The 25,198-nt window shown below is 43.5% G+C and overlaps 1 protein-coding gene across 3 annotated transcripts in view; it reads left to right on the top strand.

Moving 5' to 3' along the window:
* Nucleotides 1-25,198, top strand: part of macrod2 (mono-ADP ribosylhydrolase 2) — a 455,835-nt gene that overhangs the window by 164,479 nt on the left and 266,158 nt on the right. For all 3 annotated transcript variants that reach the window (XM_031579216.2, XM_012829891.3, XM_031579217.2), the window contains exon 5: nucleotides 20,747-20,863. In XM_031579216.2, the coding sequence (XP_031435076.1) occupies nucleotides 20,747-20,863 (117 nt within the window). The remainder of the gene's footprint in view (nucleotides 1-20,746; nucleotides 20,864-25,198) is intronic.

Genomic DNA, 25,198 nt, shown 5'->3' with positions numbered 1-25,198 from the left:
CCTCCTCTTGAGGATCTAATTAAACTAAACTAGTTTCGAGCAGCTCCAAATGACTTCAGAAAACCTATTCATTATGTCTGCCCTCCAGTCCTGTCATATATATATATATATATATATATACTCAAATATTATATTTATCAATTAAATGGGTTATTAAACATCGCATGTTGTTACACTATGTACCGTGTTTGGTTGTTTTTTGTTAAGGTGAAGTACTATATACAGTGGAGGAAATCGACACGTTTGATAAGTTAACGATGTTGCCTTGGTAGGCGCCATTATTAATCCTGTTTTAATGAACTGAATGGAAGCATTTCGGTTGTGAATTTTCATTACATTTCTAACCTAGGCTGACCCGAGTCAAATGAGTCAATAAACTAATCCACCACGCCAGCTTTATCTGATAGGAGTTTAGGCAATTGATCTTGGCAACTTGCTGACTTCATGCTGTGACCACTCGGCTGCCATAGCAACAGAGTGGGGTTTTGAGTTTTCCCAAAGTGACAAAGACAGCTCCTCATTCATTCGCTGCTACTGATTTGCTTTGTGCAGAAGGGTGACAAGGAATATCAGAGTGTGTCTCCGTCCTTTCCTTTTCAAAACACGCCATGAATAAATACATTACATGAATGATCATTTCACCAACGAGTGACTCAACACACAAGTTCTGTTTACCAGACATGATGTACATGCATGATGGAAAGGATACAAGGGAAGGAAGCTTACCTTTTTTGGTTCGCCAAGAGTGGGAGTTTAGCTGGCGTTAGCCATCTTAGCCATCTTAGAGCCAGTTTGATATTTTAAGTATCAGACAAAAAGACAGGGGTCCTAGTTGGGGAAGCATGCAGTTGAATTATAATGGAATCGCACCCTAACATGGGTGAATTTCAATTAAAACCTGCTTTTTCACCCCCACTCGTTAACCATAAGACGTTTCAGTGAAGGGACAAACCAGTAGTTTCAAACTGTGAGATTACTGCAGTGATGTATTTAGCAGCCCACCAGCATCTGTGTATATCCAGGCAGACCTGGGATGTGACTGCAAGAGCATATCCTTTCCTGGGGAGAGGCAAGGTCGTCAAGGTATTAGATTCTTGATTTTCACTTGACCACTGAGGTAGAATGGTCAAGTCTTATTTTTGTCGGGCACTTGAGTGGGAGGTTAGCGAAAGTCACTAAATAGTTTATACAGCGCGAGAAACGCCTGCCCTTTCCCAAGAGCTCTGCGCTCATTACCTCACCAAGTGCATTCATCTGTCTGTCAGCACAGGTTTAAGTGGCCTCAGACAGCAGTAATGGTGCTGTGTCCTTTCGTGACGGCTGCCTCTCCACCCGCGACCTCCGCCACTGAAGGGGAGAGAGAGACGTTGATGTCTCCTGACAGTGACGAACGGCCTTGAAGGAGGAAGATCATTTCGGAACAGAGCTGCTCGGGCACACACACACACACACAGACACACACACACACACACACACACACACACACACACACACACCGGCAGTGCCTTGGTGCCTGTCGATTGATTAGAATTGCAGATAGCTGCTGCGACTAGGGGACTGAGGCTACTGGCTAATGCAGCAGGGCTGAGATAAACCACCCTGGTCTCTAGCTCCTGGCCTAGCCATCTCTCTCTCTCTCTCTCTCTCTCTCTCTCTCTCTCTCTCTCTCTCTTTCTCACTCTCTGTCTCAGCACAAAGGTGTCATATGCCCTGAAGACCCTGCCAGCCTGATGGAAAGGATAGGGGGGGGAGAAGGACAGAGAGAGATAGAGCTGTAATTGAAGTGAAGCATTTTGATGTGAATACTCCTCCTACAAGTATTTCAGTTTGATGTAACCAGATCAGAAAGAATGTGACCACATCCTAGTTGAATTAGCTTTGGTATGTGTTTGGGCTGCTGAATGGAAAGAACCTTGCTGTGGCTGCTGTGCAAATGTGGGCTCTTGTGTCTTGCTGTCAGACTGGCTGGGGTCATCTGAGGGGAAGCGCTGAAACAGCCACCCCTTCAGAGGTTAGCCTGTAGAGGCCAAAGCTGTCCACGTCCAACCAAACCACGACCAGACAAAACCACACAATCTGGTTTTTTTGTGTGTTTTTTTTAAAAACTTTTTTAAATGACCACCAGTATCATGTCATACATAGGAAACAAAAGCAGCCATTTTTGCTGTTCTCAATTAGTGTTTACAGAACAAAAGTTTGAATGACCTTCCGTCAGAAATAGAAATGACCCTCACAGCTCTCCGTCCTCAGCTGGTTTATCACCTAGATGAGGAACAGCCGGACAATATGTCAAAGCGCACTTCATCACCTCATTCAGACAGCTCTGTCATTTTTCCCACTCTCAAACGAGTCCCAGGGGAATCCCAGATTGTGGGCCAATGGAACTACGTGGCACAAGCCCTGGGCACTCATGGGTATCACTGGCACTGACAAAGAGGCTTGTGTTTGTTCATGTCATGCCAGGTTTGGCTTGGCGAGCCCACTGTTTGACTCTCCTCTGTCTGTCTGGCTCAGGCAAAGAGTGATTTAGATGTGTGTGTGTGTGTGTGTGTTTGTGTGTGTTGACACACTGTGAGAAGTACTAAGGCCCACAATATGCGATTGAATCAGAAGTTAATGAGTTCTTAATCTTACTTCTTGACTTCAGTGAACTACAGAGATTGTACGGTTTGATTTCACCCAAAACAATAGCCTTTTTGTCTTCTGCCGAATGATTCTGTTAAAACCAGATTCATGGATATGATCCAAATAGTTTTAGGAATGGTGGCGCTAGGTACCAGTTTGATATCTAATTTAAATGTCATAACCTTTTAAATGGTGAATTGGACCTTCTGTGGATTATTACCGTATTCCACTGTAATATTCCATACAATTTTAAAATGTGAACCTCCTTCCACCTTTGAAATCCCTCGCTGTCTATTAATAGTCCTCTGATTAGTGACTGTTTTTGAAGAGGGAAGAAGGCATCTGTGCAGTTGAAAAGGTAATCTGTTTTAGACAGACACGAGAATGACTGTATTTTCTCATTTCTCTATTGTGCATCTTTTTGTAGTCCTCCATATTGAAGCCAGTCTGGAGATTGAAATCTTTCAGCGTTTCCCCAGGCTTAATGACATTTTTAATGAAATGCTTTTATTTACACACAGTTCCTCTGGATTTGAAAATCACCTATTCTAGTGAGCGGTTTTTATTGTTTTGTGTTGTATTTTGGGTCTTGTTTATTGTATCGTGAGGTGTGAGTTCTCCTCACCCCCTCCACCCCCACACCCCCATTTGAGGGTCCACGTCTTGCATGGCTGCATGGCAGGCTGTGTTCAGGAAGAGGGATGACGGCAGTGGGGATGAGAAACTGATGAGTCAGCCTCGAATATCATGGCTGAATGAGAAGGCGACCAAGCATTTCGGCCATTATGCGCATCCTCACCGTCAGTCACACACATCTAGCACTGACCTGACAGCAAGCACAATTACCCTCACTGACTGACCCCAGGGCTAGGACCTCACCCTTACAGAGAGGAAACAAAGAGCCGCCCAACCCCTGCCCCCCCCAGCCTCATTTACATGCTTTAACAGGAAGACCGTTTCAGGCGGGTTAAGCGTTTACTGCTCATGTCGACATTTTGTGCATGGATGGCCTGAATTGGCAGTATATGTCCTAAAATGGGAATGTAAATGGAACAGGTCTGTCTGTAAAGCTGGGAAAAAAAGATTTATGAAGCAGACCTGCAAGTGTATTACATTTTCTAGTCCCCCTGAGAAAAATTATCCTGTTAATTAAAAGGACCAGCAGGAAGGAACTGGGATCAAGATGTTATAATTATTAAAGCCCCACTCAGGCTAATCCCTTGCTCTCCAGTAATGATCCCAGCATCACCGAGGCAGGCCATGGCCACTGCAGGAACTGAGGAATTGCTACAGTGCAACTACAGAGAGACCAGGAGAGATGTAGAGAGAGGGTGTGGAACACAAAGGCATCAGATGTGTGAGTGTGTGTGTGTGTGTGTGTGTGTGTGGGCATGTGGGCATGTGGGCATGTATTTGCGTGTGTATTTGCGAGTGAGAGAGAGAGAGTGGAACATCAAGAGCAAAAAAATATCCATTGGCTTTTGTGTGAGCTGATAGCCAGTGTTGACCCAGACTCCACATATTTTCCAGGCGTGCGACCACGTGATCATGTGCGAGCATGTGTTAGTCTATGAATTGCACTCTGTGATTAAAATCAATACCAAATGAAATTGTTCACCTCCCCACCAGCAACAAACAATCTGTTTTGAATGTCCTTTTGTGTGCAAACTGTGTGTGTGGGAGAGAGAGGGCACAAAGACGTACTTTAACCCAGCACTAGACCTGTGTGAGATGTATCTTAAATGATGTCTTTGGCACAGGTCAGAAGGGTAGGATATGTTTTGTGTGTTTTTTTTTTTTTTTTGAACATCCAAAGAAACGTTTGCTTAACACTAACCCAACGTTGTGCTGTCGTCTGCGTGGACAGGGGCTGTTCTACCGGCCGGCACCGGTCATCACAGGCCCAGTGATTTGTGCCCCACAGCTGGGTGTGGGGGTGGGTTGGGTGTATACGGTGGAGAAAAGAGGCTGTTTTAGTGGGCAGCTGCTAACGCTTAATCTCCACCATGCTGACACGAGCTGAATTAATTGATACCGCTCTCTGGAAGTCTGCAGGAAAGTTGTCAGGGTCCATCAGATAAATCACTTGATGGGATTCCTCACTGTCAGTTACAGAGCCTGGCTTTAGCAGGCGGTCTCTTTATGTTTGCATACGGCCACTGATGAGAGAATACAGACAATAGCCTCCGCTCAGCAGGCAAGTATGCACCTTAAAAATGGGTCTGAGCTTAAAAGGCTGAAATAACTGTAATTATTTAATACTTGAAAATAACAACATGTGTTTAAAACTGAATTTGTGCAATTTGCTTTCAGCTTCTTGACTTTTACTCCACATTCACATTATTGGAGAGAAAAGCTGGGAGAGGGAGTGTGTGAGACTAATTCAGGCAATTCATAAATGCATCGGATTGCATCATTTAGTAGTCTATTTTCCCCCTGGATGGGTGCCTCCTTGACGTTCAAGGTCATAATTGCACATTTTGCAAACAGCTACTGGCTTTCAGAGTGTGGATGTTTTTGGAGTGCTGTGTATTTATTCTGGCCACATAAGACCGTCTGTCTGTTTTCCCCGTCCTTTTAAATACTGAAAAAGCTATTCAGATCGGCTCCAAAGCAGACTTGCTTCCTCCTTGAACTGAGATTCTTCATGTGAGCTGTGACCTGGGAATCCCTGGCTGGCTGTTTATCCCATCTTTTCCTGAGCGTGCCTACACTATATATCACTCTTCCCCTTCATCCACTCCTGTTTGTTTTCTTCAGAGCAGGAAGAGGGAGCACAAAAGATGTACATGTCATCTAAGGATTGAAGAGAGAGAGAGAGAGAGAGAGAGAGAGAGAGAGAGAGAGAGAGAGAGAGAGAGAGAGAGAGAGAGAGAGAGAGAGAGAGAGCCGGAGAGAGAGAGAGAGCCGGAGAGACAGAGAGAGAGACAGCTTCAGACTTGGAGATTGTCCTGCAGATTTTGTCATGGGTTGAACTGGGGAGAGATAAGGGCTCTTCTGGCTCAGTGTATTTCATAAAAAACTGGCAAGAGCAATTTAGAGCTGTTTTATCATGGAAATAGAGAATCCAAAGAACATAGCCCCCGGACATTTGGAGCCTCTCCAAGCTACCAAACAGAGCCCACTGTATCTGGCTTGTCCTCTTTACACTTCTCTATTGGTTTAGCAGAAGAGAGAACAAAGCGAGAACTGAGAATACCTTGTCAGAATGCTGACAGCAAAGACAAATGCAGCTTACAAAAAAAAAAATGCAGACGTCAGATTCGGAGCAGGAGAGGATCGCAGATGATTTGGTGGCTTTTTCATCATGATTGAAGAGGGCCTTACCCCCCCGTCTCTTTTTCTCCCCCTCTGTCTCTCTCTCTCTCTTGTCTCTCTCTCTTTCTCTCTCTCTCTCTCTCTCTCTCTCACTCTCTCTATGTACTAGATGAAACTAGGAGAAAAACATGGTATGTAATAGCAGACAACAGGGAAACTGAGGGGAAAAAATGCTGCTGCATATTGTTATTCTTCACCAGCTCATTTGCTATATTGCAGCTAAATTGTATGCTTGAGATAGTGCTGCATAATAATGTAATTATTCTAAGATGCAGCTAATGAAGGGAGAGGAAGGATGCTCATCCAGCCACATCCTGTTACTGATGGCGGACAATAAAGGCAGGATAACCTGCAGAATAGATAGACACGCCTCAGGAAAAGGGTTTATTCAACAATTGATTTCTTTGTTTGTCTACTAATACTGTATTTATTTTTGAAAAATGGTTTATGGAGCAATCCTCATTTTGAGATAAAAAAAAGAACAATCAGGGTAATAGGTCAGGGGGTTTGGAGAAGCCAATTTTGTGCAGACATCATTGTGAAATTAGAACGAAATAGTACAGACTCAGACACCTTCATTTGTTTTTTATTTCATTCATTTGTCACTCTGTGCTGACAACACAAGCAGGTTCGTGTATTAAAACAGTCTGCCAGTGATGGCACATGGCTGGTCGTGTACCCCAGCACAGCAGTGTCTGTTACAAGGCTTTGTGTTTCGTTCAGAACCGAGAGCGAGAGAGGTGCCAAACCATCACAAAACCAATTAAGTCAGCAATGGCTCCATTCTTATCACCGTCAGGGCCTGTGATCCTGCGCTGCCTCACTGTAATAAAAGGAGCCGCAGGAATTTAAATCTTAATTTACAGTCACTGGAAACTCCAGCAGCTGACACATGCCGCATGATAACCGTGACAGGTGTTTGTATAATGGCTCATCCCTCTTCTGCCCAAATGGGCTTCGCATTCAATGGTCAAGATTCCATTTACTGATATTGCACATATCCATAACGGGAGATGCTTTTCCTGAAAGATGTCAAAACAGACTCAGGCTAGCCCTGCCAACGATCTACAAAGTCAACATGGCGTGAAATAGATGCACATGGGTGCAGCAAATGAATGTTAAACAAAGGTAAAAGTGTGTTGATGGTTGATAATTAGAAGCTTGTTAGCAGGGGGAATCAAAAAACTGGGGGAATCAAAAAACTGGCATGATGACATGCCTGTTTTAGAGCAATAATTTTCTGTACTTCCAAGAATGCACTTTTGGACGTTATTTTTATAGACAAAATCAATGCAATCTTGTTGGTGTTTAAACCGTAATTGTTAATTAGACAGAAAAGAAAAACCGACCTTTCTTCATTTGAGACCTACTCTAGTTCATCCATTGTTCTGCGGATGTGGACTACTTGACCTTGTTCTGTTGGTGACTGGACATAACGTCAGGTTCTTTGTGCTCGGTCACAAGACACTCTTTGTTTGTGTGCTGCGGAGGAATAGCGTTGTGTTGTTGCCCTGCCTGACAGAAGAGCTGCTCTGCTCGGCCCGTCCGTGTCCACTAATGTCCACACAACAGTGGCAGCTGTTCATGCATTTTAATCCCAGACAGTGGCCTTTCTTTCACACGGCTCCATCTATCTTCATTTCCGTAATTACAGCCTCTGCAGAAAGGTCGGCCCAGTGCTCAGAATATCAGCAGCTGGAATGATGTTTACTTTTTTCTCTGCCGACTGACAGCCAGTGTTTCTCTTCAGGCCAATAATTGCATGCATTTGTCTGCCAGTGCTGTGTTGTTGTTTTTCAGAAATTGCAGGTGTTGAACAAAGGTTCTCTGTCCAGAGCCTTACCTCTGTCCCTCCTCCACTATTTCCATTTTCCCTCTTTCTTTCCCCCTCTCTCTCTCTCACCCCCCCTCTCTCCCTCTCCCTCCCTCTCTCTTTTCCTCCTTCACTCCTCTCTCTGTCCCTCCCACTTTCATACTCCCATGGTGCGAATGTGAACTTAATCTGAGTAAGTCACTCATGGTGTATTCATTAGTGAAATGCCCCTCCAATGCAGAAAGCAAAAGCCCACAGCCCGTGTCACCTTTGACCCCTGCTAGCCGGCTATTTGTGTTTTGAACCGCATATGTAATTTTTCTTCAGGATCGGTTCTCCATGGAAATCTGTTTTATATGATGGAAATGTAATGTTACTATCTCCCTAGGCTCCTGAAAGCTGTGATGGTTATTCAGTACTATTTTGAGAATCTGAACTTGGTGGAAATACTCTCTACAGTATTTCATTTCTTGATATTTGTATTCCAGTAATTCCAGGAGGCCTCGGTTTTGAGAGTTTTTCAGAAAGTCTTGCACACTCTACCATACAAATGTCCCTGCCACTTTATTAATTCAGAATTGTATGAGACAGCTATGCTCTTCTTCTGGAGTGCCAACTGTCCTAAGCTGCCTTGAAGACAAACTTTGATGTCTGGGTTTGTCAGTAAAGGAATTAATAAGATGTCAGTGTAAGAGATTTCATAGTTGGGCATTTTCGTTTGAATGATAACGCAAAAAGAATAAGAATCAAATTATAATAAAAACATCATTTTTAAAAATAGGACTGCGCATAGCAAAGCATAACAAAGGACATATCCCTCAATAGACTCGTCACATGTTAAAAGACATGGAGACGAAGACAAAACATGGCAGAAGGGGTACACATATGGAATCGGGACAGTACATGTTAAGCCTCTGTTGCTAGAGGGAATTACTCGTCATGACAGAGGCAGGTGCCAAAGGTAATCTAACCTGAGCAAAGAGGTGCTAATGGCCATGGTGCAACTCTGGCCAACTGTAATAAGACATGATGAGAGGAGTCAAAGGTGAGAAATGAGTGTTATATTGGAGGTGGACAGGGATGATGGCCAGGATTGTGACTGTGTATGTGTGTGTGTGTGTGTGTGTGTGTGTGTGTGAGAGAATAATCTCTCTCGAGCTCAGATGGGTGGGGGGGGGTTGGGATTGTGTGGAGGGTGGTGATAGTAGACACCAGGTTTGAGAACAGACAAGGTCTTCAACAAACGAACAGTGGGCCATGATCTACAGCACCAGCAACTGTGTCTGTCTGCAACCCCTACTGGCAGCCAAGAGAAACAGGAGGAATGTGGAAAATGCACACCCACTCCCAAACCATCCCAACAGGGCGACTCCGTCCGGCCAACAAAGCCCCTGAAACACAAGTAGCGTGAAACGTAGCGAGGAGGAGGAGGGGGGGGGAAAAAAACACGAAACAAAAACAATACCGTCAAAATCGCCACCAAGTGTGGTGGCTGCGGTGTCACCAGGAATTCTGCCCCTGCTGTGGTCTGGCACCGAGCCGTCCGCAGCTGTCAGAGCTGCCGCAGCTCAATGGCAGGACCAGATGAGCGGCAGTAACCCAAGCTGGCCCTCGACTTCTTTATGGGCCTGGGAACGACCCTGTGTTTTCTTTGAAAAGCCTGACCTCTCGGTAGGTGCCGGGCGCCCCTGTACTTGCACTGTTTTCTTTACCTTCACAATTATTGCTCAATGACTGGAAGGTCGGTGGAGAGAAAAAAAGAAAACAGAAGAAAATAGCATGGAAGTATGAAGAGGTGTTCTTGTGATGAATGCCTTTAAGTGTGTCCACTTTGTCTATCAAGTCTGATCAAAGAGTAAGAGAACAAAAGTGTGGTGTCTTTTTCCCCCCCTTCTTTCTTTCCTTCTTTCTTTCTTTCTTTCTTTCTTTCTTTCCTTCTTTGCTCTTGTACTCTCGAGCCGTCTGAGTTCCCTCTGTCTCCTCCGTCGTAATGATACTGATATTTGAGAGCTGGGAGAAACTGTTTGAACAGCAGACGACGTCTATATAAATAAGACGCTCAGAGTCTGCCCAGCGCCACCTTTCTCCTCCCCGTGCTCCCCTGTTGCACAGAAGTACTCGCATAAGGGTGGACCTGTATTCATTCATTTATTCATTTTGTCAGTGGTGTTTGTCTTTTCTGATTCATGTGGAGATATCTCTTGATATGAAGAAACTAAATGTTCCCTTTCTGTATATGTTTACTTTCTCCATAAACTTTCCATACACGGTTTCCATATACACAAAGTACTGTATATGGTGATGTTTCTTTAGCACGGGATGTCTAAAAAAAATCACATTGCAGAAAAACCGTCTGTTTTTTTTTTAACACGAAGTGCATTATTGTTAATGAGATAGTTAAGTTCGTGTTGTTAATGTTACCAAGGAAATTGCTACATTTACAATGGACTATTAAGGTTAATGCATTCCGTTATTCTGTGATTCAAATTCGGATCAGTGAATGGAATTCAAATGCAAATATTTGCTTAGCTTCATGTAGGTATGCTTTTAATAATTCTCATTGGAGGACACTGTTAAGTGAAAAGTACCTCCAGACTGATAAATATTCATACATTTTGAAGCCACTTGATATTACAGCTCTCCCTTTTGATGCCACAACATGAGTGCAGCTAATGTCATTCGGTCCCATTCAGTACTGTGTTTATTTAAACAATCATGCGCAAAATCAAAGCAAAAGCTTTCTCACTAAATTTAAGTTGGATTCAAGAGACCTGTATTATTTAAAATGTTGCTCATACATTTAATGTACATGTTTATGAATCTAGATGATTCTAAACCAGTCTGGGCCTGCACTTTTAATTTTGTACATTTTCTTAACACAGATATTAGAGCGTATTTCGAGCTCATAAGTCCATAACTCTTATCATAACACATCCACTGTGCACTCTGTAGTGTGTTAGGGCGTGGCCGTAGCTGTGTAACCTTGCCTTTTTTACGACCACTTAAGAGGTAAGAGGAAGTAATGCAGATGTATGAAAAATGCTGTGCTGTAAAAACCAGTAGTAATTAATCAATATCAGCACATTATTTTGTATTTGATAATTATGGACCTATTGTATCATCTGCTTTAAGAGACCACTTTTTGTCAATCGAATGGTAGACCAACAGTTTTCAGATACTTGTTTTCAGTGAATACCACTGAGTCAAACCAGAAGATCTTTTCAGTACTGGGTCTATGGCATTTCTACGTTTGGTCATGCTTCAAGAACCCAGCTAAGTAAGGGGTGAATAAATCCCCGGCATTGTGTGAACCACCTATTGGCATGACAAATACACCATACGGCTGTTTGCGAATGAGCCCCATTGTATTTTCACCATATATAACTTCTTTTTAAGACATTGTAAGGGAAGTTCAACAGCAAGTTGATACTGTAAGACAAAGCACAGCTCAGGCACAGACCTCCTTTGATGATTCATTGGCGGTGTGATGCTTTAATTGCTCTAATCCAACTGCTAAAGCCAGGATTACGGTTGGAATCATAATTAGCACCAAGCTATGTCAGTGCACTGGTGCAACACGTCATCAGTCCCTAGTCTTGCGGTGAACATGATTAGGTAGTGTCCAGGATCTCTTTCGAGACGGCAGGATAAACAAGAAGGGAAGGAAAAGTCTTAGTATCTGACATTTAGTGCCGTGAGGATCTCTGATTGGCACTTGATTAGGGCCTAATTTATGCCATTATCTCCTTCAGCGGAATTAGTAGGCTAGAAAATTGTGCCGTAAATCATCGAGCTGGCAAAATGAATGGGCGGAAATGTTGGGAACTGACAGTGCGAGTCATGAATACAATAAAGCAGAGCTCCTTAAGACTCTCGGCGAGTGATTAGAGAGAGATGGTGGGAGAGCATTGTGTTATCCCCTGCCTGTGCCCCACTCGCAGTGTTTAAACACTGGCCCCCCATAAGAGCGAGGCTGTGGCTGGGTGCCAGCTCACCCCTGGGAGAGATTGGCACCAGCAGCATCCCGCTGGGAGATCCCACTGGGCAGTTTACCCTCATGGCCAATTTTATGCAGATCCCCTGCCTAAATGTGGATTTTTCCAGAATTGAGTAATTTTTTTCTTCTTCTTCTTGATACCATGTTCCACAATGCTAGTAAGTAGTACCCAGAGTAATTGCCAAATTCAATTCTAACCCAAGTCCCTTTATTTTACCAGCCAACCCATCCCACAACCCCTTGCATACTTAACATCAGCCAGGTTCCCCCCCACCACCACCCCCCTCTTCCAGTGCCAGTCCTGAACTCCAATCCTCAGAGGGACAGAAAATAATTAGGGAGAGAAAATTGCGCCTGACACTATTTCTGAAAAGCAGGGTATTGTAATGAAAGCAGAGCAGAGATCCTTTGTGTCAGAGGGAAAAAAAGATGGAGGGAGAAAGGGGTAAAAAAAAAAAAGAAAAAAGGGACAGAATAAACCCCTTGGTTCTCGGTCTTTGTGTGAGAAAAGCCCGTGGAGACCAAGCTGGGGCTTTGCATGGGCTCAGATGCATGTGGGAAAGGAACTGTGGGATGCAGTGGAGGTGCACAGGTGCCCACTAGACTGGCGATGGCAAGGTTACTGCAGAGAGAGATACACAGAGAGAGACAGAGATAGAGAGAGAGAGGCAAGCTGCGGCTCTGGCTAATCAGTTCTGTCAGAGCTGCAGGAAGGGAGCACAATGAGGATGAATAGTTCAGAAAGATATGGAAGTGCCCTAAGCATGCTCTGCCTATTGCTTTCACTCTCTCTCTCTCTCTCTCTCTCTCTCTCTCTCTCTCTCTCTCTCTCTCTCTCTCATTCACTCACTCACTCAAAGCCAATAGCTCCTTTACCATCCCTCTCCTTCTGTCCTTTTCCCTTTTAAATCTGTCTCTCCACCTCTGCTTCTCTCTTCATTTTTCACGAAGCCAGAGGTAGTTTTAGTGTGAGAGGGCTGAAGAGACTTTGACTGAGCGGAGCACGCTCACACGGAGAGGATGAATAAATCCACTGTCCCACATCCCACATCCCTCACACTCACACTCACACTCACACTCACACTCACACTCACACTCACACTCACACTCACACACACTCACACTCACACTCACGGCAGCAGGCATGGCACGCGCATGGGCACGGGCAGGGACAGGGAGAGGGACAGGGACAGGAGACGGATGAGGCGTTAGCGCTGATGCTTCATCTGGGCTGAGGGATAGGGCACGGCGGAGGTGGACAGCAGCAGATGTTCTGCTGGTTTGATGGGGGACCCGTAAATGAAAACGCCACTGCTCAATGGCCAGCTGGGGCATGGCGGAAGGGATGGGGTAATATGGCACTAGGCACTACCATTTGTGTTACTTTTTACCCAAATGCTCCCAAGGCCTCAGTCTTGAGAAAAGATGGTTTTGGTCACGGAGTGGATGTTGCCTTATAAATTAAGTGTTTTACATCCCCAGTAACTGACTGTGTTACTCACAAAGACCAATATGTTAACTTGCTATGTGTCCTTTAAGAAACACATATGGCTTGTCAAACAGTGAATGAGAACCTTTCTACTAACTGTATTTTACTTGGCTACCAAGATGGTATGCTGTGTTTGCATCCTATCCTATCCTTGGATTTGTTGCAACATTGGAAACTGTAGGAGTAAGCTGTAGAATTAGACTAAATCTCAGAGACTGTCAAGTTCTCTGGTGGAAGTGTCACTTCTGTTGAGGAAAATTAAATATATTGCCCCTTAAAGGGGAAAAATGAATGCTGCACTTTGTTAATGAGGATAGGATGCCATTTTCCAATCGCTAGCGCTAGCTAGTGTCCTCAGCACTTAAATCAGATGGGAATTCCTCCCAAATCCCTCTTAGATTAGAAAAATAAATTGACAGCCAGACACATATGGGTCATACTTCTACTTACGAGAGCTTAGACCTGCTTTTGTGGTTGCTAATTCATTTGTTTGGAGCACAATGTATTTAACACCCCATGGGAACCCAAGAAGGTGAAGAAAAAAAATCTCTGTTGTTTATGACTTTATGACGCAAAGTCCTGTGCAATTTGAACATTATTGATTCTTCTGGAAGAGCTGCTTTGTTTTGCATGGCATGTTGTGGTGGCTGCTGTTGCTGTACTCTGGGCGATGATGGCTGCAGAGAATAATGCTTGTCATCATCAGTGGGGTCCCTGGGCCCCATCTCTGTGCTCATTACATGGGCTGGCAGACACAAGCTCTCTGCTCCTCTCATCTTGAAAGTCATTTTTTATCTAGATCCGCCTCTAAATACACCTACGGGGGAGGGCAAGAGGGAGGGATGGGAAGATTAGGGCATGCTGTTTTTTTTTTTTTTTTTGGCATTAGTGCCCAAAGCATTTTTCAGATTGCCTGTCTTCACAGCTGTATGAATCTCTCTGCATTTAGATGCCTCTGCTTAGATGCGTCCGTGCTACGCTGTGACACGGGGGAACAGGCTTAGCTCTCCACAATGCACCCCGCGCTTACCCAGTAGGAGCCTCTGTCCTCCAAGCATTGCTGTTTTCTCAAATATGATACAGATGAATGAGGTGAACTTAATTTGTCTCGCTGCCTCCTATGATGCAAGAACCTGGCAACAAGCAGGAGGCTACACACGGTTTAGATCCCTTGTTTTAGTATGCAGTTGCAGACTGAGGAAAATGCATCAAGGTTTCATTTAATTTTGCAGTATGGTAAGGTGTATATGGCACAACCACTGTCCTATCCATGGACAGTGAACAGAGCAGAATTGTACAAAACACTTTAGACATCTGGCTGGCTATAATATCAGGAATTTGTTTCAGCTAAAAAAAGAGGAGACTGCGATAAGGTGAACTTGTGATAAATGGAATGTCAGCCGTTATGGAAATGTTTCCTAACTAAGGTAGATATCAGGGTTTCGTGTTCCTTTTCCCTCAGGCTGTGCTGCCTGAGGTAGACAGGTGTCTTCGACTAGAGAGCTCGCAGACGAGGCCAAACCATATAAATTTCTCACCTGCTCCAGAAGGGAAGGGGAGATATCGGGGAGAGGAGACTGAAATGGGAGGGGAAGGAAGAGGGGCTGGCTCCCCCCCCCTTGTCCTCAAAAGGGACTTTGGGAGAAGAAACACACAAGGCTCCAGCTTGGCTGGTGTGGCGTCTCGCTTCGCCGCGTCCGTCTGTCTGTCCATCCCCTGAGCAGGTGCAGACTGAACCTGAGCCGGGAGAGAGCAGGGCATCTCTCCCGACGCCAGCCGAGCCTCAGGCAGCACAGTGCACAGAACAGTCTCTCCTTCATTGCAGCCCTGCCGGACCGCTCTCCCTGGGCTCCTCCAGAGCTAGTGTGGAACATAGCCAGGAGCTCTGGATTACTGCTTACCCATGAGTACCCTGTGGATGTTGCTGTTTCAAAGCCTGTTCACATCACGAAAGGGGGCATTCAGATCTCCCCGCCCCTGTCATTCCTGCCTGTGTTGTCCTGTATTGGGATTGTCCTCAAGGAATAATGCTATCATTTTGCTATAAATAGTAGATAAGGAAAAGGAAGGCAGTGTATCTTTTCTTTTCCCCCAAGCCTTCATTTAGAATGATGAACATGTATTTTTACTAGTGCCTTGGTTTATAGCTGGAGGAGAGGAGCAGTGCACCGTATGAGATAATCTTGGAAGTAATATGTTCATTAGTGGTTCTAACAACGCCTGCTCCTCATCTGACCCAGTCATGTTTTGTGTCGTAGATATTCTCCAGCTCAACAAGTTCTAAAAAGTCTGCGTGAACTTCCCCACAAATTGGTCTCGTTTGCATTCTCGACCCAGGGCGAGGGGGAGTTTCATCATGGTGCCGAGGCTCTTCCTGTCGAGGATGAAAGCTTCCAGTCCGGATTCGTGCGGGCTCCTTGGGGTGAAACTGAAGGGAATACACCAGCGTCGAACATGGTTGTCAGGGCAAATTAAGACGCTCCGACAGGGCTTGTGCATAAGCGTTGTATAATCAGACACGAGAGAGAGAGAGAGCGGGAGAGAGCAGCCAAACACATCTGCTGTGCTAACAGAAACCTGTTCAGGCTGGATAATGATTGAAAATGATGTCTGAGATGCTCCATTAGACGAAGGCAACGAAAGGTTTTGATCACCGGCTCATCTAAAGCTGGTCACCTTGTAGTAGGCGCACCTGAATCTCTTTGCTTGAACATGACAAGCTTGAAGTGTTAAAATTGTGACATGGGATCCTCTCCACTTCTGCACGGACATGCACTGTGTAGTGCATGAAATTCCGGTTAGCTTTGAAGTTCCACTGCAGTTGGTCTCCCCCAGATAAACCAGCAGTGGTTGGCTGGATAGACAGATCGGATCTGTGTTGAGGGATGATGAGTTGCCTGCACTGGTCTGAACCTGCTGCACAGACTCGTGCCCCTCAGGATGAAGATGAAGTGATTATGTTAATAGAAGCATAAAGTGTGGTAAATATAGCAGATTATTCACTCTCTGCGTTCTGCTTTTTAGTATTTACAAAGTATTTAGCCTACTTTCTTTTGGAAAAACCAGACACAATACTAGTCCTGACCCAAATTACTTCTCAATTGACTGGCAGCTCTAACTCTAACCTGATCCTATTTCAAACCTCACCCAAAACTACTGGAGTAGTCTTAAGGTGACTAAGTAGCATAATAACCTTCTATATACCAAAACACTTTAATCCTGTTTGTATACATTTTTTTTTAAATAAATGAATTCAAATTTAAATCTAAAGCAAGTGAAAAATCACTAATTAAGGAAAACTGTGGCCTGTATGTTCCCCACAGCCTTGAGGAGCAATGACTGTGCAACGTTATGTTTTATCACAGCATACTAATAGCATCTTTTCCACAAGTTGTAACGGTCCATTAATTTTTCTTCTAATTTACCCATTATAATTTGAGTTTTGAATGCAATGAAATACTTAGGAAATGGTTCTCTTGGGCAAAACATCATTTGAGTTCTAATATGTTCATTTGTTGTGTCTGGATTGGAGTCAGTGAACAGTCATGTTGATTTTTGCACCAACATCAATTACTGGCCGACTGAAGCCTTTAGTATAATTCGATTACGTCAGTGTTAAGGGCTACACAAGCAATAAGTATTGCTTTCAGCTATGGTTCAATATTGCATGAGTCAGATTAAAAAAATCGCTGTGCCCTTTTCAAACTTTGTGTGTTAGATTTGGGCCATATTCTCCCATTCAAATCCTCTTTTGCACGCCTCCAGTTGTGCATATTCTCTCCTACTCAGTCCGATCGCGCCCACAGCGCTTAACTTCAGAATGATGGCAGACTTGCGAACGAGGTGCGATTTAAAATGGAAGAAAACTTAGTCACACTCGGGTTTAGGTTGGCTGTCGCCAAAAGGTGGAATGAGGACTTCTGCATTAACCTTGCGAATGTCATTGAAATCCATGAAAAACACAAACCAGGCTTAGATATAACATCACATTTTTGTAAATGTATCACATAAACCCAGCAATCAAGTAAATTAACAAAACAACACATGTGCCAAGCCTATTTAGAAAGACGTGTTGGAGGTGTGGAGATTTGTGATTTAAAAAGCACTGTGAAGGAAACGTCGCCTCATCTTCTGTATCCTGTTAACAAGCACTCAATATTAATCAAGTAATCGAAACACCTTGCCACCGATGACTGGGATATGTGAATTACACCAGCCACTGTCTGAAATGACCCAGATGCACGGACAGGCAAAGCGCTAATGATTTGGATGAGGAACGGCAGAGAATATGAAGGATTACTGTGGCTTGAAAGTTGTCCGTCGAGGAGTCTGCACCAGTGGACGATGGGTTCATGGTCAAATCGAAATTGCTGGATGCACTGCATGTTGGTAAGCTCCACTATATCCAAACAAGGTCGGCATTACTCGCAGCCGTCCTCTTTGTACTTGAGAGCTCTTGTCCTTCATTACTTGATCTTGCTGAGTTTTATTGTAATTCTTTTAATTATATACTGGGCTTGTGTGCAAGATCATGTGACCAAAACTTTTCTTTTCCTCTTTAACAATGTAGCCTAATATAATGTAACATAATATGATGCCTTACAATACATTGTATTGGAAAAAAACCCATAATGTTATATGTATCAGTAGTGGAAAACCAAAATTTGACACCTAAATATTGTGATTTTGTAATGTTATTTGTACATATATAATAATTTTTGAAATAGGCCTACTACCGACTTCAAACATAATATGGTGTTTTGCCTTGACTTATTACAGCCCTCAGTGGCGCATAGCTTGCTGTAAGTCGCCTTGGATAAAATCGCCTGCTAAATACCTGACCTTTGCCTTTTAAGTGCAGAACACACGTAAATGGTGTTTATACAAGAAACAGCCAAATTTTGGCTTTGCTCCACCCAAAGCAAGTGACTGCCATCATGGAGCACAAATCATACACTTATGGGAGAATTGTGTCCATTGCGCGTAGGTCAATTTTTTTTAAAGCCCAATTCATGAAAAAAAAACACTGTAAACACAATATTATAATAACATTCTTGTGGGCTATTCATTTTTAATTGTTTGAAGTGCTCAAGTGGGCTGCAAATGTTTCACTTAAGTGCACCCTTAGTTTTAAATTGCATGAAAAACAGACTTGGAATACAGACTTTGCCATGTCTTCTAAACTTAACCTTCAGTTAGAGATGGGCTTTACTTTAGGCCGACTATAGTTTTATGTTTACATGGATATGATGTTAATTTAAAATTCAGTGGGGATACCTTACAGATAAAGCAGTCTCTGGTTTAAAGTGGTTCTGAAACAAAGAAGAACAATGCATCGTTTCTGTGCGACCAGGGAATGGACTCCTTTTTTTAGAGTGCTATCTTTCAATGTCTTCATCTTTTCAAAGTCTGTACTTTTTCAAAAGCCATCAGAATCTGTTTCTGTCCGCTCTCTGTCCTTCACTCCATTAAAGATGATTGATAGAGGCAGAAAATCTCCTGTCTGACTAGCACCTTCCTCACATTCCCTGAAATTGCAGGCAGCTTGAAAGAATGGTATCATTTTCAACTTGGTTGAGTTTGGGATGAAACAAAATTCTCATATCAGTCAGTTGGGCAGTCTTGATAAGAGCCAATAACAATTCATTTATTTGTGTAAACTTTAGTTTGATTTTAAGAGTGTTAGTGTTAGTCTGTGTCAGTCTTTAATTTATTGCTTATTAAACAATGTGGAACGTTAAGGTTGACATTGCGCTTAATTTGTGGAGGAATTTAGGCATGAGCAGCTCGTCTTTCAGGGTTGTGTGAATCTCATTATATGATATCATTCGAATGGCGTGTCTGCCTACCTCATGTCTATGTTGACCTCTGAAGAGGAGCCCAGGCCAGAGAATATTTATAGCTAGTAGGAGTTACATTGGCAAGAGGAAAGAGTGCAGATGTGTGTCTACTAAGCCTGTGATGGTGTGCATAATGGCGCAAAGGGTTTTCTTTTTTCTCTCTCTTTCTTTTCAAAGCCGCCAGCTTGAGGAGAGTTTTATGATGTTTTCTGCGTGATGGATAACTGGTTCATGGAGGGGCGTAAGGCTTTCGGAGGGTAGATCGTTTGGATTTCTATCTCCCTGCCTCCTCCTGTAAGATTTGCCATCCATCAGACATGTCCCGGGCTTAACTGAGTGAAATTAAAACCTTGGGAGGTTGGGCCTAGGGGTGCGTCCGGACCACAACCCGCCACTCTGCCTCCTCCCCCAGCGTAGACCAATCCAGATCGAAAAACAAAAAATCCATCATGAGGTGCGCCGTATTGTGGAGATTTGCATTACTTTTGGATGTAGATTAGGAGCCAGTTTTTTTGGGAATAAGGAAGAAAGAAGCCTTGGGTAACACTTGACTTGAATCCTGTTTTATAAGAGTGACATAACCACATCATAAACATGTTATGGCAGATCTCACACATGGCTGCTTATGTTCAATGATTTGACAAGATATCTGAATTGTATATGTCATAACTGCATACACATATCATTCAAATGTCACAGCATCATATAGTCGTGGCAATTACTGATTATGGTGACATGACACTCTTCCATTACTTGACAGCGACTGACCTCTAATATCTCTGGATGCAGAGTTGGGGCCTGTGCTTGAGAAGAAGGAAGAACATTGCTGCATGAGCTGTAGAAGCTAGCAACGAAATGAATATCCGTTCAATCCCAGCGTGTGATAGCCAGAAGGAATCTAAATATTTAAACCAAACAGACAGTAGGTTTACAACCTGTTCAGACACCGAAGCTGTGTGTCATTACAGCTTTTACAGGACTTGGTGGTGCTTACCCAAATAGGCCTGAAAGTGAAACATCTGTCGCATGTCCAGAGCACTCAGTGAGAGCTGTGAAACTTGGATGTTTGCCACTGTAGCATCGTGCTACTTGGGTGTTTTACTCTCTGTTGACTAAGCTTTGAGCAGTCAGATGTTTGTTTGGAAATGTGTCCCTTTCATTGCCTGCTAATCGCTCAGATGCTGCTGCAAATGTGTGGCACCTTGTTTGTGTGTGTGTGTGTGTGTGTGTGTGTGTGTGTGTGTGTGTGTGTGTGTGTGTGTGTGTGTGTGTGTGGGTGTGTGTGTTCCCATGCTTTTTTTTCTTTTCTTGTGTGGGCAAACGTCTAAGTGGAAGACATGTTTTAATATTTAAGCTACATAGTGACTCCTAGACCGATCCAAACAAGGAAAGGCCAAATATGGATACTGGAAAAACAATTGCATGTGTTTGAGTACCTCAGACATGGTTATTGGAAATGCTCAAAATGCAGAGTAAATATTGTGTCAAAACATTGACTGAGTCAGAGTAGTGGTTAACACTAATACATTGTCTTTCTGCCACTAATTGGTCAGACAACAATGTTGTTACCAGAATCTGTTCTTTTAGACACTGCTTGATATTTACAGTATATGGTTTTATATTATTGCAATTTACCTTTTAATGTCGTGTTTTTTCTCTTTTAGTTGATGGCTGCATACATCGGGCGGCGGGTCCCTGTCTCTATGAAGAGTGTCATACATTGAACGGCTGCGTCACGGGCAAAGCCAAGATCACCGGCGGCTATGACCTCCCTGCTAAACGTAAGTACCAAAGCCACTACTAACTGTACATTATAAACCACGTGCCATTCAGTCCCAGCCCTTGCTATGACTCTCCCAGATAAAGTGCCTCTCCTTGTCAAGTGTGATAAACATTTCCTTTCAAGTCTTAAGTTTGAAATGCAGTTGGCTAATTGTTTGCAATGATGCAATTCTACAGGCATGGTTGATTAATGAAGTGTTACTATTAGGCCGATGATGGTTATTATGATGACTGGCTGTTGTGTGGCTAGTTGAAGGGGCCATCTGTACACAAACAAAGACATTAGAGGAACTATTAGGTTGTAATTTGATTGATATTTCATACTTGATTTATTCCATTAGTCGATCACTCTTTCCCAGGGTGAGTTATGAACAGTGTCACTCCATTAATGGCGGAAGAAGGACAAAACATGAGGCTCATTGTTCAGTTTGCAGTGATACTGTGTGTGTGTGTGTGTGTAGCAATAGTGGTGTTAGTGGTTCCATGTTAGTATAGAAGAGAGTGACTGTTGAAGCTTTGTTATTAGGTGGATTGCTACGACTTGGGTGTGTAAAGGATGACGCGTATCATTATTTTTGAGAGGAGGTCTGCATAGAAAGCTTCCAAGGAGCAGCAACAAAACTCAAAATCTCAACTGCACAGGTGTTATAGCTTAAACAGTAACACAAATATCTATTCCCTTTTCAACATTCTTGTCGATTTTGCAACCTTAAAGTACCTTTCTTTTGGGTAATCACACTTTTTAAAGTTTATATATTTGCAGTCTTTTGCCTTTAATGAGACGGGATAGTGAAGAGACACAGGAAGTGAGTAGGAGAGAGATTGGGAGCGGCATTGTGTAATGACAGAGAGCCGGACTTGAACTCGGGTCCCTGTGGGTGCTCTGCTTCTGCTTGCACGTCCACACCATGTCCTCCTTTTCTTTTGGATTACTCACTAAGGGCGCTGACATGATGGTCATCCTACCCACTGATGCTGAGACGGTGACTTCTCACTTTTACCAAAATGGCGCAAGTGTAGTGAACCACAAAAAACAGCCTGATGGGACAATATTCTTTGTCAAACCTCATTGTTGTTGAGCTACAACGCAAAGAGGTATAAAAAAAAGAAGCATGCTTTCTCTTTCTGCTCACTCCCTGGCAGTCAATCATGGCTGTTATTATGGCAGATTTTACAGCGGGTAAACAGCAAGCATGCAGCCTCCTCTCAGAAATGGGGAGGCTTTGTGTTGAGTACTCACTCACTTGTCAGTCTGTCCATCAGTGTGATTTCTCATCTCATGATTCTGTTCTTGTGTGACTAATTCTCTACCCCCACATCCAATCTGAGGCAGTCGTGACTGTCGCGCTGAACATCCTCTAGTCTCTCACTCACTGTTTCCCAACACATTTTGAACAGGCAAAAAATGTACAAAGGAAAAGTTACGCCCAGGCTTGTTGTGCAGACGAGAACGGATTTCTGTCTGAATGCTGATATGTAGTATTGTGTAGACATGTTAGGTGAGTGTGCATGTCATTCTTACAGCATATTATTATCAATACAGGAACTACATGACAGCATGAACTTTTAACACCTATGACTAACACACAGAATGATGACAGCATGAACTTTTAACACTTATGTGGTAATTATCGTAGTTGCAGTTCTCTCTATGCTTTCCCACCTCAAACATATCAGGCCTAACAACACCCACCAGTAGAACCAGTCACACGGTCCAAGCCAGTGCCTCGATGTAATGAGTTATGCCTAAAATAAGAACTGATGGTGCACCCAGGCTACCTGCTTAAATAACTACAAATACGTTTGGACCCAGAGCTGGCCCACTTTTAAAACATTATATTTTCCGTTATGATGTAATGCAGTAATGTACTCTTTATTGAATAATATGTTCAGTCTAGCAGTGTAATAACTATCATACATCGTCTGCATGGTCCTTGATAACATATTTTTAGCTTGCCAAAAATGTATGAAAAGCAGATGCACATACTGTAGCTAATAGTGTTTGATTTCACCATGCCTAAAATCACATGGAAAGCTGAGAGATGTGAGCAGAGAGGCTGATATTCATCTCAACCTCATCTACTGCACGTTCTTAACATGATGGCCATCCACTCTCAAATCTCATTCCGTAGATGCTTCAGCTGCTATCCTGGGATTTTCACATGTATCCAAGTAAAAGACCAGAGAAACTCTCTATTTAAGGGGCATTCCCTCGAGTCTACCGCACAGATACTCCATATGCAGTTGTTGGTGGTCTGGTATCCAGCTACGGGTTAATTGGAATGCATGGGTGACTTTTTTTAATGCATTACTGTGTTTGGCAGCTGCAAACCATGAAGTGCGCTCTCTTCAAAAGCCTAACTGAGGCTAATGAACAATCAGTCTCCACATTTGGCTGTGATCTGATGAAAGTCCCTGTTGGTTGATATCCATGCAGGGCAAATTGTGCAGTGCTATGAAAAAGCCAGGGGGAATGAAAAGTAGAAGTCAAGTTTCGGTTCGATTCAAAACTTGCAGCAACAACCGAGGAAATATATTCATGCATTGTGCAACAACAAAGCCTGTCATTTAGATCATTGCAAGCAACGCAAGAGGAATTCGTCATGGAGCAAAGCAGATTGAAGCCATTGTTGCCATGGTTATCAGGATAGGGTGATGTATTTTAACAGCACATGTTAATTCCTTCAGAAAGTGGCCTCTTGAGGCATTGAGATGCACTGCTGTAGCTTGTTATGCAACTGTAGATGCATGTAGCCTCATAAAATATCTGCATAGGCTTTTACCAATGTGCAACATCCTGTCATTTCCAAGGCGGTTTCTTATGTTAGGGTACTAGCAACCCTGTACACATTTACCTCTATTCACATTGGAACGCTGACATTGATGCCGCCTTGATTGGCAGTGCAAAAGGTGATCATCATGATGTGAAGCCTATGGCCTCCATAAAGGCACTTTTGACTTTGACGTGAACGGTGTTGAGAGGGAAGTAATTCTGAGCGTTAAGAGGAATAGTAGGATGTCAAATATAGGGTGCCGTGTGCCAGGTCCATGGAGATTTCTATCGGGGGTTTTGAAAAGGGAGCGAGTGCACTGCCTTGAGCACAAAATGAATTAGAGAGCTCTAAAGGAGGCCAAATGTGCTCTATCTATCTTTGTTTGCTGGTGGGAATATAAAATCACTTCAGTCTAATTTTCGTTGAAGTGTACACGCAGCCCGCCTGGCTCGACGTGGCAAGTAGAGATTAATCATGCTCGAATTCAATAGAATCCTTCTGTCTCTTTATCGCACCTTGGCCCTGACCTGTTGATTCCTCCAGGGATGCTGATTGGATGATTAATACTGTACGTGCAAGATCACCTTCACCTCTTGTCATGTTTGTGGGGTGCTCCAGACAGAGCGCCCCAGACGGAGCGCCCCGCGAAAGTAACATGAAAGGAAAATCCTGTTACAGAGAAGAGGGAAACTTGGACAACAAGGGCTATTTGCCTCATCAAAATCTCATTCCTCAAAACAGTCTCTGCGGAGTCTCGGTCCCTATTATAATCTGTCAAGGTCGGCAGGTTGTAAATTATATCACTTTAGCTAATGTAGAAATTGAAAGAAATGGACGGATGGAGAAAGCGCCGGTGAGGGAATAAAACGCTTCCTCATGTTTGGACAAGGACTCCTAATGCCCAGAGGAAGAGACCCACTATGGCCTGAGGGAAGTTGCTTAAAGTAATGATTCCACAGCCGAGAACTCTCCTTCTCAGGAATGCAGAACTCAACTCAGGAGGCCAATGGAAAATGACATCTCAATACGGAGCAGTTGGATGTTTTATTTGACTTTCTTTACCCCCAGACAGGAAAATTGCCCTCCATTAGTTTCCTCCGAGTGGAGTTTTGCTTGTGATTCTCGCAGGCAAATGAGCCGCCCCTTTAAGAGGGCCTTGTCACATGTGGGACACATTATTATGGGCTGGCCAGGGATTATTAATAAATGATAGTAATTATCCACCTACCAGACTGGAAAGTCACTAAATAAAAACCGTGTCTGTTACCTCACGTCCGACCGTAAAATCAGTGAGCTGCCTATACTTAGGCTATGGATGATGATGGAAACTGGTAACAATCTGTGTCAGGTTTATTTTCATGTGGTTCAGCCATTTGACAGACTGAGGATGTTTGTATGGTGTCAATGTGGTAGGTGGAATATACAAAGCTAAGTGTTGGCAGTCTCTTTTTGCATTTTTCTTAATTAAAAGTCACAAGAGTATGTCTTAGCCAGGCTGAAATGGCCAGATGCCCACGTTAACAAGCCTCCATTTCACCAGCCTTTCTGGCTCAGGTTAAA

The sequence above is a fragment of the Clupea harengus genome, chromosome 13 (assembly GCF_900700415.2).
Source record: "Clupea harengus chromosome 13, Ch_v2.0.2, whole genome shotgun sequence".
Lineage (NCBI taxonomy): Eukaryota > Metazoa > Chordata > Actinopteri > Clupeiformes > Clupeidae > Clupea > Clupea harengus.
This window is presented reverse-complemented; position numbering and strand designations above follow the sequence as displayed.